Source organism: Aquarana catesbeiana, linkage group LG01 (assembly GCF_042186555.1).
Source record: "Aquarana catesbeiana isolate 2022-GZ linkage group LG01, ASM4218655v1, whole genome shotgun sequence".
Lineage (NCBI taxonomy): Eukaryota > Metazoa > Chordata > Amphibia > Anura > Ranidae > Aquarana > Aquarana catesbeiana.
Window position 1 is genome coordinate 94469597 of NC_133324.1, and position 16364 is coordinate 94485960.

At 44.8% G+C, this 16364-nt stretch overlaps 1 protein-coding gene across 2 annotated transcripts in view; it reads left to right on the forward strand.

The window, feature by feature from the left end:
* Window positions 1–16364, forward strand: part of ZNF131 (zinc finger protein 131) — a 33339-nt gene that overhangs the window by 2317 nt on the left and 14658 nt on the right. For both annotated transcript variants that reach the window (XM_073621851.1, XM_073621859.1), the window contains exons 2-4: window positions 5515–5640; window positions 12745–12846; window positions 15175–15319. In XM_073621851.1, coding sequence (XP_073477952.1) covers window positions 5517–5640; window positions 12745–12846; window positions 15175–15319 — 371 coding nt within the window. In that variant the 5' untranslated portion in view covers window positions 5515–5516. The remainder of the gene's footprint in view (window positions 1–5514; window positions 5641–12744; window positions 12847–15174; window positions 15320–16364) is intronic.

The following is a 16364-nucleotide window of genomic DNA, read 5'->3' on the forward strand; positions in this document are numbered from 1 at the left end:
GGTGATGAACGCAGGGAAAGAACCGCATGTTGTTGAAGGCTCTGATAGACATTTGCATTCACTCTGCCATGTATCTGTATAAGAGGCTCAACTCCTGCTGCAGAAAACATCCCCCAAACCATGACACTGCCCCCCTCCACCTTTCACTGACTTCATTACACACTTTGACCCCTTTCACACTCAGGTGCTATAGCGCTAAAATTAGCACCTGTAAAGTGTCTCCTCTTTCACACTGGAGCGGTGCGCTGGCGGGACGCTCAAAAACAGTCCTGCAAGCAGCATCTTTGAGACGCTGTAAGATTGGTGTATACACCGCTCCTAAAGTGCCCTTGCCCATTGAAATCAATGGGCAGCAGCGGTGCTTTGGGGGTGCTTTTAACCCTTTTTTGCCCGTTAGCGGGGGTTAAAAGCGACCCGCTATCAGCGAAAAGCGCCGCAAAAACGACAGTAAAACGCCGCTAAATCACCGAAGCCAGGGCTCTGCCAGTGTGAAAGGTCTCCTAGGGTCCAGTCTTTCCCAGTCTGACAAAGATCATAATGTTTCCCATTGGATCCAAATAAATTAACCACTTCAGCTCCAGAAGGTTTAACCCCCCCCCCCCAATGACCTGGCCATTTTTTTTGTGATACGGCACTGCATTCATTTAATTGACAATTACATGGTCCTGTGGCACTGTACCAAAAATAAAATCCATGTCCTTTTTTTTTTCCCCGCAAATAGAGCTTTGTTTTGGTGGTATTTGATCACCTCTGCGTTTTTTTATTTTTTGCAATATAAACCAAAAAAAGAGTGACAATTTGGGGGAGAGAGACAATATTTTTTACTTTCTGCTATAAAACACATCCAGTAAAAAATCTAATTTCTTCATCAATTTAGGCCAATTTGTATTTTGCTACATATTTTTGGTAAAAAAAATTCTCAAAAGTTATCGTGTCTACAAACTGACATATATTTTTGGACTTTTATTAATTATTTTTACTGGTGATGGCGGCGATCTGCGATTTTTAGTGGGACTTCGACATTGCGGCGGACAAATCTGACCCTAAATGACACTTTTTGTGGACCAGTGACATTATTACATTGATTAGTGCTATAAAAATGCACTGATTACTGTATAAATGACACTGACAGGGAAGAGGGTTAATACTAGGGGCCGATCAAGGGATTAACTGTGTTCCCTGGGTGTATTCTAACTGTAGGGGGGGGCTGCCTGGTACATGACAGAGGCCAATATATATATTCTGCTACGTATTTTTGGTAACAAAATTCTCAATAAGTCTACATTGATTGGTTTGCGCAAAAGTTATAGCGTCTACAAACTATGGAATATATTTATGGAATGTTTATTTTTTATTTTTTTAACTAGTAATGGTGGTAATTAGCAATTTTTTGTGGAATTGCGGCAGACAAATCTGACGCTAAGTGACACTTTTTGGGCACCAGACCCGGCAATCGAAATCGCGTACAGGTACGTGATTTCGCGCTGAAGGGCCACCCTGCTGCAGTAAATGGGTGGTCCGGAACTTCGCTTTCATCACTTAAGTGAACTTTGGCCCTGTTCTCCTCTGTCCTTACAATATGCTCCTCAGTAAACGTTAGTCTAGTCTTTTGATTCTTTCTGCTAATGAGGTTTGGTCAGTGCAGAATTAGCTTTCAGACCAAATTCTCAAACGACGAGACATTATGACGAGACAGATCCTTACTCTGTTTAGCGCTGAACTGGCGAGCAATTGCAGCTGCAGTATTGAACCGATTGCACATTGAGATTCTCCGCAATATCCTGTCCTCTCTTGCATTTGTCTTTCGTGGACGACCTGCCTTCTTGGGGGACTTAAATGAGTTTGTGATGTTGTAAAGATGCAATATTCTAGAAATCACAGATTTGGAACGACCAGCTTTTCTTGCTATGGCTGAAAGGGTCATCCCTTTGGCCTTCATCTGGACAACCTGCTGCCGGTGGGTTTCAGTCACTTTAGAGTGGCTCGCCATCATGCAAACTCAGTGAAAACTGGAAAGTTAGGCTGCCAGTTACGTAGGGGTTTGTCAGATGATTAAAGAGGTTGTAAACCTCTAGGGAAAAAAAACCAAACCCTGCAAGACAGTCATAATGAGCTAGTATGCATCGCATACTAGCTCATTATGAAATATTTACCTCAGAACTATGCCCTAAATCGGCGTCGGCACTCCAAGTACACGGCCGACATCTTCCACCGGAGTTACTTCCGGGTTTCGCGGCTCCGGCACTGTGATTGGCTGGAGCTGCAAAAATGTCACTCATGCGCATGGTAGCCGCGGTCATGGCGCGAGTTCTAAAGAAACGGCACCAGTGACCCATAACTTTAGTGCGCATGCGCTGATGAGGTCGACAGCAGTGCATATACTGAATATCTCCTAAACTGTGCAAGTTTAGGAGATCTTCAAGGTATCTACAGGTAAGCCTTATTATAGGCTTACCTGTAGGTAAAAGTGGTATAACAGAGTTTACAACCACTTTAAAGAAATTGGCACAAGGTGCCAGATTAACACCAATAACTTGGAGGAATCTTAAAGTGTTCTCTAATTTTCCAAATCTCATTGAAGCTTTTAATTCTTTGCTTCAAATCATATGTAACTCCTGAAATATACTTAACAAGAACTGCTCTTTTACTCCTATTTAGATCATTTCAAATGGGACTAATCATTGACCTTGAAATTTTAGGTTGTCCTCTAATTTTGATCTCAATTGTAAGTTTTCCCACTTACAAAGAAATGAAGGGTCTATAATTGTTATGGTGGGTGGTTTTTTAAATGATAGAGACAGAATATCAACCAAAAATCCAGAAACAAAACACATAATACAAATGTTATAAATTAAGTTGCAGTTCAGGGAGTAAAGGTATTTCCTAACAACCAACAATAATTATGTCTCCCATAGACTGGCTACAGTATGTGCTCATGTGGTACACAGATTAGTACTGTCAATTTAAGAATGTGTGCTCCTGACAACTCATGTGTATAAAAGACACCGGTCCACAGAATCTTTCTTCCATTTAAACCTCACCATCATGGACAAGACCAAAGAACTGTCAAAGAATTTTAGGGACACGATTTTAGACCTGCACAAGGCTGGATTTAGCTTGGTGAGAAGGAGACAACTGTTGAAGCAATTATTCTCAAATTGAAGAAATACAAATTGACCATCAATCACCCTCGATCTGGAGCTTCATGCAGGATTTTGCCTCATGGGGTAAGGATGATCATGAGAAAAGTGAGGGATTAGCCCAGAACTACTTTTCAAGAAGGCACATGTACAGGCCCATCTGAAGTTTGCCAATGGTTCAGAGAACGGTTGGGAGAAAGTGCTGCGGTCAGATGAGACCAAAATTTAGCTCTTTGGCATTAACTCAACTCGCTGTGTTTGGAGGAAGAAAAATGCTGATTATGACCCTAAGAACACCATTCCTACAGTCAAGCATAGAGGTGGAAATATTATGCTTTGTTACTGTTTCTCTGCTAAAGGTACAGGCTGACTTTGCCGCATTGAGGGGCCAATGGAATGGGCATGTATTGTAAAATCTTGGATGAGAACCTTCTTCCCTCAGCCAGAACACTGAAGATGGGTTGTAGATGGATCTTCCAGCATGACAATGACCCAACACATACTGCCAAGACAGCAAAGGAGTGGCTCAAGAAGAAGCACAATAAGGTCATGGGATGGCCTAGCCAGTCTCCATATCTTAATCCTATAGAAAACCTATGGAGGGAGCTGAAATTTTGAGTTACCAAGCAACAGCCAAGAAACTTTAAAGTGGATGTAAACCCTCTCCTATACCCAGTGAAATGAACAGCCTCAGATGATGCACAGAGATGAAACAAATCTCCCTACGTAAGTTTTACATGTATAGCTGCTGTCTTTCCCTTTCCACATTCTTTAGACAGTGCACATCATGTTAGAAATCTTTCTTCCTCATTCAGCAGTGAGTGGGGATACTGGGCATATGCTGTGTGTGAGCTGATTGGAGGAAAGGCACATACACCCCCTCCACATAGGCAGAGGAACGAAGAAACTTGCAGAGCTGCTGTGTGAATAGACACGCTCTCTGCTTGTCTATCTCTAAGTTGCCTCCCCGACACAAATTTCCAGCTGCTTTTATCTCGGTTGTCGTAGAATTTATCAGACGTTATCATGCTGAAAACAGAGCAATGGAGCAGCAGAAAGACACGTGACTCAGAGCTTTGGAGAGAGATAAGTAAACACTAGAGATATATATGTGCCCAGGTCAGATTTCTTGAATAGGGTTTACAACCACTTTAAGGATTTAGCGAAGATCTGTAAAGAAGAGTGGACCAAAATCCCTCCTGAGATGTGTGCAAACCTGGTCACCAACTACAAGAAACGTCTTACCTCTGTTTTCTAACAAGGGTTTCTCCACCAACTACTAAGTCATGTTTTGCTTGGGGATCAAATACTAATTTTACTCACTGAACTGCAACTTAATTTATAACATTTGTATCGTGTTTTCTCTGGATTTTTGGTTGATATTCTGTCTTTATCATTTAAAATACAGCTATGATAAAAAATGATAGACCCTTCATTTCTTTGCGGGCAAACTTACAAAATCTGCAAGGGATCAAATAATTTCCCCACTGTAGTTTGGGGTAAACCACTTCAAAACCGCAACGTGTATATAAACACGTATTGCAGTCTTAAAGTGGCTAATTTTATACACTAGTGTGTTTAAATTTGTGATTGGTCATCACAGCAAGCTACTCGGATCGGCTCTGTATACTGCGTCTGTGAACTGAGAAGGCCAATAACAGCTTGAACCTATGCCCAATGGTCTTTCTGCACTGCTGCTGATCAACGTAAGTGCAGCAAAAGATCAACTACCACTTTACCAGTTTTAAAAGGAACTGCAGCAGTAAAGTAGTTAAAGCGGAGTTCCACCCAAAAATGGAACTTCCACTAAGTGTTGGTGACCCCCTGACATTTCACATTTGACATGTCATTTATTTTGGGGGAGGAGCGGGTACCCTGTTTTTACAGGCTCCTCCCTGGTGGCACTGGAAGGAAGATCACCTCTCCCCCTCCCTGCAATCTTTGTCACAGGTCCCAGAAGATTGCCCGGCCAATCACAGCGCCTTGCTCGTGCATGCGCACTCGGCTGTGAAGCCACAGCCGGGCGTCCACAGTTAGAATGCCGGCGCCGTGGAGAGGAGGGGTAGAGGAGCGGGGCTTTGTATGCCCGCATTGCTGGACTGTGGGACAGGTGAGTGTCTGATTTTTAGAAGTCAGCAGCTACACTTTTTGTAGCTGCTGACTTTTAAATGGGTGGAACTCCGCTTTAAGCTGGTCACACATGCAGCTATGAGTTTACATAAGGTTTCAATGAATGATGCAGGAGTCGGAGAGTCCATTGTAGGAGATTTCTGGTGCTTCACGAGAAGTTATCAAATTTTTTTTTTTTTCATTAACTATTATGCTATAGAATAGTTTCGTTTTCTCTAATTCATTGTTCTGTCCAACTGTTCAGGTATGGAAGCTGAAGAAACGATGGGCTGTATCCAGGAATTTCCAGATCACTATAAAGTAATGATGGACAGGCTAAATGAGCAGCGGGAGCATGACCAGTTTACTGACATCACTCTAATTGTGGATGGTAAGGTTCAGTTCTGTCCCCCTAACTTATTCATTTATTATCCGGGTGTGACTGTGTTGCAGTATTTCACACTTTCGTTAGATTAACTCCACTTTTGTTGAGAGAAAAAACAATTCCCCTCTGGGTGATCTATGTACATTGCACAATCACAAAATGCCACAAGAGCAAAGGGAGCTGGGAATTCACAAAGTTCATTGTCACCAATAATTTGGTGAGGGGTGTGTGTAGCTAAATAGACTAATACCAAAAATGAGTCCGCTGCATAGGACAGACTGATAGAGTAGGTAATAAAGACACTCTTGCAGTCTAGCTAATAAAAATGTAGAAAACGATATTAATTACAAATTTTGGTAAAAACCTTTTTAGGAAGAATACGTATAATCAAACCTTCCAACAGCGGGGTAACAATATTGTTAGCCCTTATATTGAATCCAGATAACATGTACATTGCAAGGATTTTAACAAACTTTGTTGCAGATTCCTACCTTTTTGTTTTTCAGAATTTGCTGTTTGTCTGTGTCCATATTCTGTATGGGAGTGGTTTTATAATTCTCAATCGGCTGCTGCACCTGTAGGGCTCTGAGGAAAGTGGCATGGTTTGCATCCCTTTAACCACTTGCTTACTACCCCCTTCCTGCCCAGGCCAATTTTCAGCTTTCAGCGCTGTCACACTTTGAATGACAATTGCCCAGTCATGCAATGCTGTACGCAAACTACATTTTTCTTTTTTTTTTTTTTTTTTCCTCTCACAAAGCTTTCTTTTGGTGGTATTTAATCACCACTGGGGTTTTTATGTTTTGCTAAAGAAACAAAGACCGAAAATTTGTGGGGTGGGGGAGAAACATTTTCCATAGTTTGTTATAAAAGTTTGCAAACAGGTAACTTTTCTCCTTCACTGATGTGTGCTGATGAGGCTGCACTAATGAAGCGGCACTGATTGGCAGCACTGTTTGATGACACTGATTATGAGGCACTGATTAGCAGCACTGGCGAGCACAGATTGGGACCAATGTCCCTGTAACAGAAGTCGGTTACCGGCTTTCTTCTATTCTCCTCACACTGATCGTGAGGAGAAAAAAAAGTAGGTAACCGGCTTCTGTTTACTTCCATGATCAGCCCTTTACCCTGTTCTGTGAGCAGCCAAGTCTAAAGGACTCAACGATCACATGATGATGTCTATTGATGCCCTCACGGCACTGGAAGCCTGAGCTGTAGCCGTCTTTCAGCTATAGCACAGGCGGAAAGTGGTTAAACCTGATTTCCCTTTGAGAGTATAACGCATGACATTTTGCGAAACATCTGACTTGTATCTCAGTGCAGACTTCTGGGAAAATCCGTAAGCCAATCACACAAGTAGGATGTTCTGTACACCATCTGTGTACAGAACATCTCCAGGTAGCCATATTGTATTGCAGTTTACAGATGATTACAGTGCTGCAGATTGTAAAGGTAATTTTCCCATGTCCTCTTCCAGGACGGCTTAACCACTTCTGGACCACCGCACAACGATGTACGTCCAAACTTTGAAGGGGGATACCGTTGTTATGGCAGCAGCTAGCTGCCATAACCCCGGTATCCCCGTTTTCGTGCGGCAGCCGGCTTTCTGATAAAAGTGGTCCCTGCGGCGGATTCGGCGCAAGATCACTTTTATCGGTGGCGGGAGAGGGGGGCCCCCCCTCCCACCGCGATCCGGTGCCCTCCGCCGCGATCCGGAGCCGTCGGTAGCGGCGGAGGCGATCGCGTCCGTCTCCCTCCTGTGCCTGGAGACGAGTGAGGCTAAGATGGCGCCCACTCATCTCCATGACACTGCTGGGCGGAAGCAACGTCCCTTCAGCCCACGCTTCTTAAAGGCATATTTTTTTCAATGTCATTTTTTTAAATGACTTTTTTTTTTTTATTATTATTGCATTTTAGTGTAAATATGAGATCTGAGGTCTTTTTGACCCCAGATCTCATATTTAAGAGGTCCTGTCATGCTTTTTTCTATTACAAGTGATGTTTACATTCCTTGTAATAGGAATAAAAGTGACAAAATTTTTTTTCTTTTTTTTTTTTAAACAGTGTAAAAAAAAAAAAAAAAAAAAAAAAAAGTAAAATAAATAAAATTTTAAAAGCAACCCGTCCCGACGAGCTCGCGCGCAAAAGCGAACGCATACGCGAATAGCGCCCGCATATGAAAATGGTGGTCAAACCAAACATGTGAGGTATCGCTGCGACCGGTAGACCGAGAGCAATTAATTCTAGCCCTGGACCTCCTCTGTAACGCAAAACATGCAACCTGTAGAATTTTTTTAAACGTCGCCTATGGAGATTTTTGAGGGTAAAAGTTTGACGCCATTCCACGAGCGGGCGCAATTTTGAAGCGTGAAATGTTGGATATCAATTTACTACGCGTGACATTATATTTCACAATATAAAAAAAAATTGGGCTAACTTTACTGTTTGTCTTATTTTTTTATTCAAAAAAGTAATTTTTTTCCAAAAAAAGTGCGCTTATAAGACCGCTGCGCAAATACGGTGCAAGAAAAAGTATTGCAATGACCGCCATTTTATTCTCTAGGGTGTTAGAAAAAAAAAAACATATATAATGTTTGGGGGTTCTAAGTAATTTTCTAGCAAAAAACCTGTTTTAGGCTGGGTTCACACTATACTACCCAACAGTAGTACGACTTGTCCTACATTGATCCTACATTGGTCCTACATCCATCCGACTTTCATGAACAGGATACTACTTTGATCCGACTTTTCAGATAGTACACTTGTCTTTTGACCAATCAAAACTAACACACAATGGGAGGGGCTACAGCAGGGGGCAGGAAATAACACAATGTCGGATGCCAAAGTTGGATGATTAGGACAAGGATCCGACTTTGATCCTACTTCAATGATAGTCAATGGGCTGAAGTAGGATCAAAGTCCGACCAAAGTAGTACAGGGAGCATTTTCAAAGTCGGACCAGTTAAGACGGCTCCCATAGGGAAACGTTGATTTTCACACGTCATGCGACATGAGCTCCCAGGCAGGGTTCACACTGGTCCGACAAACGCTCCGACATTGGGAGCTCATGTCGCATGACGTGTGAAATCCAATGTTTCCCTATGGGAGCCGTCCTAACTGGTCCGACACAAGTCGTTCCGACTTTAGAAATGCTCCCTGTACTACTTTGGTCCGACTTTGATTCTACTTCAGCCTATTGACTATCATTGAAGTCGGATCGCTGTCTCTCATGATCCGACTTCGGCACGCAACTTGTGCTCAGATGATCTTGAGGGGGAACTCCGCGCCAAATTTTAAATAAAAAACCGGCATGGGTTCCCCCCCCCAAGAGCATACCAGGCCCTTAGGTCTGGTATGGACCTTGAGGGGAACCCCCTACGCCGAAAAAACGGCGTGGGGGTCCCCCCCAATCCATACCAGACCCTTATCCGAGCACGCGGCCCGTCTGGTCAGATATGGGGGTGGGGACGAGCGAGCGCCCCCCCCCCCCCCCAACCGTACCAGGCCGCATGCCCTCAACATGGGGGTGTTGGTGCTTTGGGGGAGGGGGGTGCGCTATGGATACCCCCCCCACCCCAAAGCACCTTGTCCCCATGTTGATGAGGACAAGGGCCTCTTCCCGACAACCCTGGCCGTTGGTTGTCGGGGTCTGCGGGCGGGGGGGGGGCTTATCGGAATCCCGGAGCCCCCTTTAATAAGCCCTCAGATCCCGGCCCCCCACCCTATGTGAATGAGTATGGGGTACATCGTACCCCTACCCGTTCACCTAGGAAAAAAGTGTCAATTAAAAAAAAAACACTACACAGATTTTTAAAGTAATTTATTAGACAGCTCCAGGGGTCTTCTTCCGACTTCGGGGGTCTCTCCGGTTCTTCTCCGCGCTCTCCGGGTCTTCTGCCGGGCTCCTCCGCTATCTTCTGCTCTTTTGCCGCTCTTTTGCTATAGCGGAGGAGCCCGGTCTTCAGTCTTCTGCCTTCTGCCCTCTTCTCTTCTTCTGATGTTGACACAACGCTCTCTTCGGCTGGAATGCACTCTGGGCGCTCTGCTCTGACTTATATAGGCGGTGACCACGCCCCCTTATGCCGTCACAGTCCCAGCATGCCCAGGGACTGTCACGGCATAAGGGGGTGGGGTCACCGCCTATATAAGCCATAGCAGAGCGCACAGAGAGCATTCCAGCCGGAGAGAGCGTCGTGTCAACATTGGAAGAAAAGAAGAAGGCAGAAGTCCGGGCCACCGCTAGCAATAGAGCTGTAGAAGATAGCGGAGGAGCCGGCAGAAGATCAGGACACCGGGAGGAGACGCCGGAGAGACCCCGAAGTCAGAAGAAGACCCCGCAGCTGTCTAATAAATTACTTTAAAAACCTGTGTACTGTGTTTTTTTTATTGACACTTTTTTCCCTAGGTGAATGGGTAGGGGTACGATGTACCCCATGCTCATTCACAAAGGGTGGAGGGCCAGGATCTGGGGGCCCCCTTATTAAAGGGGGCTCCCGGATTCCAATAAGCCCCCCGCCCGCAGACCCCGACAACCAATGGCCAGGGTTGTCAGGAAGAGGCCCTTGTCCTCATCAACATGGGGACAAGGTGCTTTGGGGTGGGGGGGGGGGGCCTGCAGCACACCCCCCTCCACCAAGGCACCAACCCCTCCCCCCATGTTGAGGGCATGCGGCCTGGTACGGTTCAGGAGGGTGGGGGCGCTCGCTCGTCCATACCCCCATTCCTGACTGGCCGGGCTGCGTGCTCGGATAAGGGTCTGGTATGGATTGGGGGGACCCCCACGCCGTTCTTTCGGCGTAGGGGGTTCCTCTCAAGGTTCATACCAGACCTAAGGGCCTGGTGTGCTCCTGGGGGGGGAACCCATGCCGGTTTTTTATTTAAAATTTGGCGCAGAGTTCCCCCTCAAGATTCACACCAAGACATCCGGCATTGCGTTATTTCCTGCCCCCTGCTGTAGCCCCTCCCATTGTGTGTTAGTATACTTGTCCTTTGACCAATTAAAACTATCTGAAAAGTCGGATCAAAGTAGTATATTGTTCATGAAAGTCGGATGGATGTAGGACCAATGTAGGATCAATGTAGGACCAATGTAACACTCATGTCGCAGAGCAAAGTAGGATGAAAGTAGTACTACTGTCGTGTAGTATAGTGTGAACCCAGCCCCAATGTCGGAGCGTTTTTTGGACCAGTGTGAACCCAGCCTTAAACATGTAAACACCTAAAATCCAAAACGAGGCTGTGGTTAAAGAGAACTGACGCCGTCCTGGAAGGTTAATGGAAAAGCAAGTCAACGGGTAATAACACTGTTTTTCCAAGTCATCTTCCAGGACGACGTTAATATCTCTCTGTAAGCCGTCCTGGAAAAGTGAGTCAACAGGTAATAACAATGTTTTTAATCAAATACAATTAAAATTTGATGTGTTGCACTATATCAGTGTATCTGTTTTCTCCTACGGGATGTACAGGCACACAGATACACTGACAGATCTGCAGGATCCTGCACGTCAGCAGCGATCTACTGATTGTGGGTGCAATGCTTTACAGGCTCCAAAATACAGTAAATGCAATTTGCACATTTTTTTTGCAGGTAAAAAAAAAAAAGCATTTATTTTTTTTTAGAAAAAGTTAACTTATCATTTTTAAAGCGGAGTTCCAGTCCACTTTTTTAAAACGCTCCTCCGTACTTGTCAAAACATATACAGCAACATTTAGAAGATGTCATATGTGTGGTCCTTGTAGTTTATATTAAAATATTTGAATACTAACCAGATCTCGGAAGCAGGCAGGTTTCATGTCAGCTGTGGGCATCTAACGCCCTCTTTTCATTTCCGGGATTCGGTGCAGCTGGCTACCCAGCATGCACCTCCCCATCTCACGCCTGCGCAGTAATGCCGGTCTGGAAAGGCGATTCGCATGGACTCCAGGGATACATGATGCCGCTATCCCAGGAGTCCTTGTGAATCACCTAGTGACAATATCGCCTAGGCGGGCACAGACGGTAGTCCTGCTGAAAGCGCATAAAGATATTTACCTAATAAAATAAAAAAATGCCATTGGTAAGGGCATTCTCAATGGCCATAAGGTACATTGCACATGTAAAAAATGGATGGAACTCCGCTTTAAACAGATCTGGATGCAGCTTATGGTCTTCTATGCACGTTTGTACACTTGCTGTTTTAGAAGCCTTTACAAGCTAAATTTTAAATGCAGCTAACAAATCAAGAAAAACTTACGTTCATGGTCCACTTAGGGCCCTTTCACACTGCTGTCTTTCACACTGCTGTCCCTCCTGTCTCTCCAGTGTGAAAGCCCCGAGGGCTTTCACACTGGAGCGGTGCGCTAGCAGGACGGGAAAAAAAGTCCTGCTAGCAGCATCTTCGGAGCAGTGATGGAGCGGAGTGTATACCGCTCCTTCACCGTTCCTGCCCATTGAAATCAATGGGACAGCGCGGCTATACCGCCGGCAAAGCGCCTCTCTGCAGAGGCGCTTTGCGGTGGTTTTTAACCCTTTCTCTTTTTCGTAAAACCGCCCCGCTTGCGGCCGAATACCAACGGTAAAACGCCGCTTACAATAGCGGCGTTTTACTGCTGACGTTGCCCCGCCCCAGTGTGAAAGGGCCCTTAGAGTTGGTGTTGCGTAGTTAAATCTAAAGGCATCTAATCCTGGTTTAAAGCACAAACATTAAAATATCTGGGAAGCAAAAACCTTGTTTATACCTTCCAGATAATTTTGGAAAAAGCTAAAGGCATCAGTTGTCCACTGTGTCCATGGTGCAGCCAACAGGATATCATTCCAGCCTTGTGGGCTGTGGTGTTTGTTCTTGTAGCACATTTGCCACTGAATGAGACAACTGACTATTAGAGAATTCCCAAATTGAAAAAGAAGTTCTTTTCTATTCATCATGGTACGCAGCTGACAAAGATGTGATCCCGTTTGCTTTTACTTATGGAATTCGCATGGGAGGGTAACCTTTGAAAAGCTCATTGTTTGTTTTCCTACAAGAGCTACAACTGATAATCACCCCAAAAAAACTGAAATAAAAAAAGATGTGGTGTTTATCAATTGATACAACTTACCAATGTTCTTTTCTCCACTCTTATGTGTAGGGCACCAGTTTAAAGCCCACAAAGCCGTCCTTGCTGCCTGCAGCCATTTCTTCTACAAATTTTTTCAGGATTATACTGAAGAACCCTTGGTGGAGATAGAAGGTATTTGAGTTTGTGTTCTGTATAGGCTAGCAAACTTTCTGCCTGAATATTTGCCTGCTGTTTTTGGTTTGTGTCTGATGCAGAAGCCACAAAGAAATTGTTTAAAATACTTCTTAAAGTTTCCAGATGCATTTTTTGCATGTAGGCACATAAGGGAGGCCTTATTTGTATATTGGCCTGTTAATACCGTCTCATACATTATTCACTGCTGTACTTGTGCAAACTAAAATGTGAGAACTGTCATCGTTTTTTAAAAGCTGCATGACTATCTTCCTCATCGTGGCTTCACTGCCTAACGCAGTGTTGAATTGGACAAGCGTACAGTCACTGAGGTCTCAGAAGTCTGAACTTTTGTTCCAGGTCAGGGATTTGCTAGGTAAAGTGTAACTTCACTCAAAAGGAGAAGTTCCACTCTTCCGCCTCCCTTCTTTGCCATGTGTGGATTTATTTATTTTGGGTGGGGGGGGGGGGGGGGTGTAATGGGGTAACTAGCTTCGACAGGTGCCTGCTCCAACTTTGCTCAGGTTGCCTTGGTGATCTGAGCGGAAGTTCACCTCCATCCCCCATCCACCCCCCAACCCAAACCCCCCCCCCCCCCCCCCCGGCCACAACCTTCTGGGACACGTCAAAGGTCCCATGAGGCTACAGGACCATTCACAATGTGCAGCGCGGCTTTCACAGTGGGCAGCCGCCTGTGAAGTCATAAGGAGTCACAGGCGACTACCCACAGTTAAGATACCTGCACTGAGAACCGAGCACTGGTGAAGAACCTGGGTTGGGTGAGGACAGCATTGGATCCCTGGACAGGTGAGTGGATGTTATCACACACACATGGCTGAAACTCCTCTTTAAGCCAGGATCAGGATAACAGCCATTTTTAAAACAAGTCTAGCTACTCCCACAATATTATCCCCACAGGTTCCGATTAAAGGGATTAACTGCAAAGATTGGGATAGAGCTCTTTAGACCAGCCATACTTGGTTCCTGCTGAACCCGCTGAGATTCGAACCGTTAATGGGCAGGCTGAATGTACGTTGAATGTAAGTTGATCCATCAACTTGGGTAACACCAACCTGCTGGATTCTCTTGTGATTATCACAAGTGGCTGTTATAGCTGCTAGCGATAATCACGGTCTAATCCCAGCAGGGACAGCTTCCCCTGCTCGTAGAAGACAATTGCTAATTCCCCCTGTCAGCACTGTCTGTATTGATGGGGCAATCGTGCAAATTTCTTTCCTGCAACCCATGGTTGCAGGAAAGAAATTTGCACCGTGTATGGCCGGCCTTGGTCCGTCTTCTCTATCTGCCCTGGTCCAGTGACCTGTACACCTGCAAAGTCCCAAAATAAATATTTCCTCCAGGACATTTCTCTTCAACAGAACTATGTTTTGTTTTTGTTTTGTTTTTTTTGTTTTGTTTTTTTAGGATAAATTTAGTGTTTACTGAGGACAGTTTAATTCCAGACTATAGCACTTTTGTACCCTGCATTATACTTACAAGTGAAATTTGTTGAAAATGTTCTACCAAAGAAAGCAGCCATAATGAATCTCAAAAGGGAGTTGCCAAAATTTAAGAAATGGAACTAACTTTTTTAAAGGGATTCTAAAGGCTCTTGTTTTATTTAAAAAAAAAAAAAAATGTCATGGTTTTGCACAGAGCAGCCCCAATCCTCTTCTGAGGTCTCGCCCTGCTGGCACTCCTGGCTCCTCCCCTCCACTGAGTGCCCCCATAGCAAGCCAGTTGCTATTGGGGCAGTCCTGTTCTCTTGCTCCCAAGCTGCACTTAGAGTGTACATAAGAAACATGGAGTGGAGCTTGACCTTGCAACCCGTTCCCTCCTCGCTGTATCTGAGCCAATGAAAAGGAAGAGAGCCGAAAGAGCCTCTGCTCTCGTACACGTCGCCGGATCGAGATCAGGCTCAGGTAAGGATTTAGAGGGGAGCTGCTAGCAGAAGGTTCTACCTATAGAACCGATTTAAATGTAAATTAGCTGGTGCATCGTTCATTTTAAATTTAGTCCACTGAGATTTGTATGCAGCACACAAACAATGCTGGTCTGAAACGCCTGCGGTAGTGTAAGCACAATTTTGTAAAGTTTAAAACGTTTACATTTAGAAAAAACTTTCAAATAAGGCAGTAAACCAGTTACTATAGTCATAGCAGGAGAACCATATTGGCTCCTGTGTGGTACATAACTAAGACTTTTAGGTGCTAGTTCAATTGCTCAAGTGTAAAGGGGGGAGACTAGAGTATCATTTACTAATTTTTGTCTGTTTATGCATAAATACTCTTACACTTATGATTTTTTTTTTTTTTTTTTTAAAAACAGGTGTGGGCAATATAGCATTCAAGCACCTGATAGAGTTTACATACACAGCTAAACTGATGTTACAAGGTGAAGAGGAGGCCAGTGACATCTACAAAGCAGCTGAATACTTACAGATGCATGAAGCCATCAAAGCACTTGAGATCAGGTATTGCAGATTTTCTTTTTTGTGTGTGTCACTGTATTGTTTACATTATTTATTCTAAACCTTGGGTTGCTGGTGTACTGCAAACAGTGCTGATATTCCTCATCCCCTTCAACCTTTCCTGGAAGCTCTGTGTTCCATCCCAATGACTCCACTCCCCCTCTCTGGTCCTGACATCCATCATATTCCTGGCAGCGACTGTGGAAGCCTTGCATGACCTGCATGGATTGTCTTTGAAGATTCCTCTAACCTCCCAACAGAGACTATACTAACCCCAGAGTAAACTCCTGCAATAGAAGGCAGTGTATATTAAGCTCTGTTGTGGCTTATTTCTCCTACTGCTACAACCTCGTAAAGTCTCTTCGTTATTTGATACTTCAGGAGTGTGCCATGCAAGTTTCAGCGCCACATGCCAGTTCCTTTCTTCAAACCCCCATGTCGCAGGACACAGCAGTGGCGCAGTGGTTGGAGGAAGGAACTACAGGACGCTGTTGGTGGGGGGGGGGGGGGACACGAGCATTAAACACTCCTGGAGGTGTCAAGCAATTAGGAGGCTTTCTGGGGCTGCAGAGTTAAAAGAAACAGACTGCTGAAGATTATGTACACTCAACTTTGATTGCAGATGAGTGGGAGTTATAAATCTTTAGAGACCCGAGAAGCTCTCTTTAAAGAGGAGCTCCACCTTAAAAAAAAAAAAAAAAAAAAAAAAAATTTATTAAAAGCCAGCAGCTACAAATACTGCAGCTGCTGACTTTTAATAAATGGACACTTACCTGTCCAGGGTGCCCGCAATGTCGGCAGCAGATGACGAGCAATCGCTCGGTTCTCGGCTGCCCCCGCCGCCATCCTCGGTCAGGGAATCTGGAAGTGAAGCGTTGCGGCTTCACTGCCCGGTTCCCTACTGCGCATGCGCGAGTCGCGCTGCGCGTCTTCACTGGTCCCCGTTGTGTTGTGGCATCTGCGGCTAGCTATTCCCAAAAGTGGGTGCAAATACCTGTATTATACAGGTATCTGCACCCCCCTCCCCCCTGAAAGGTGCCAATTATGG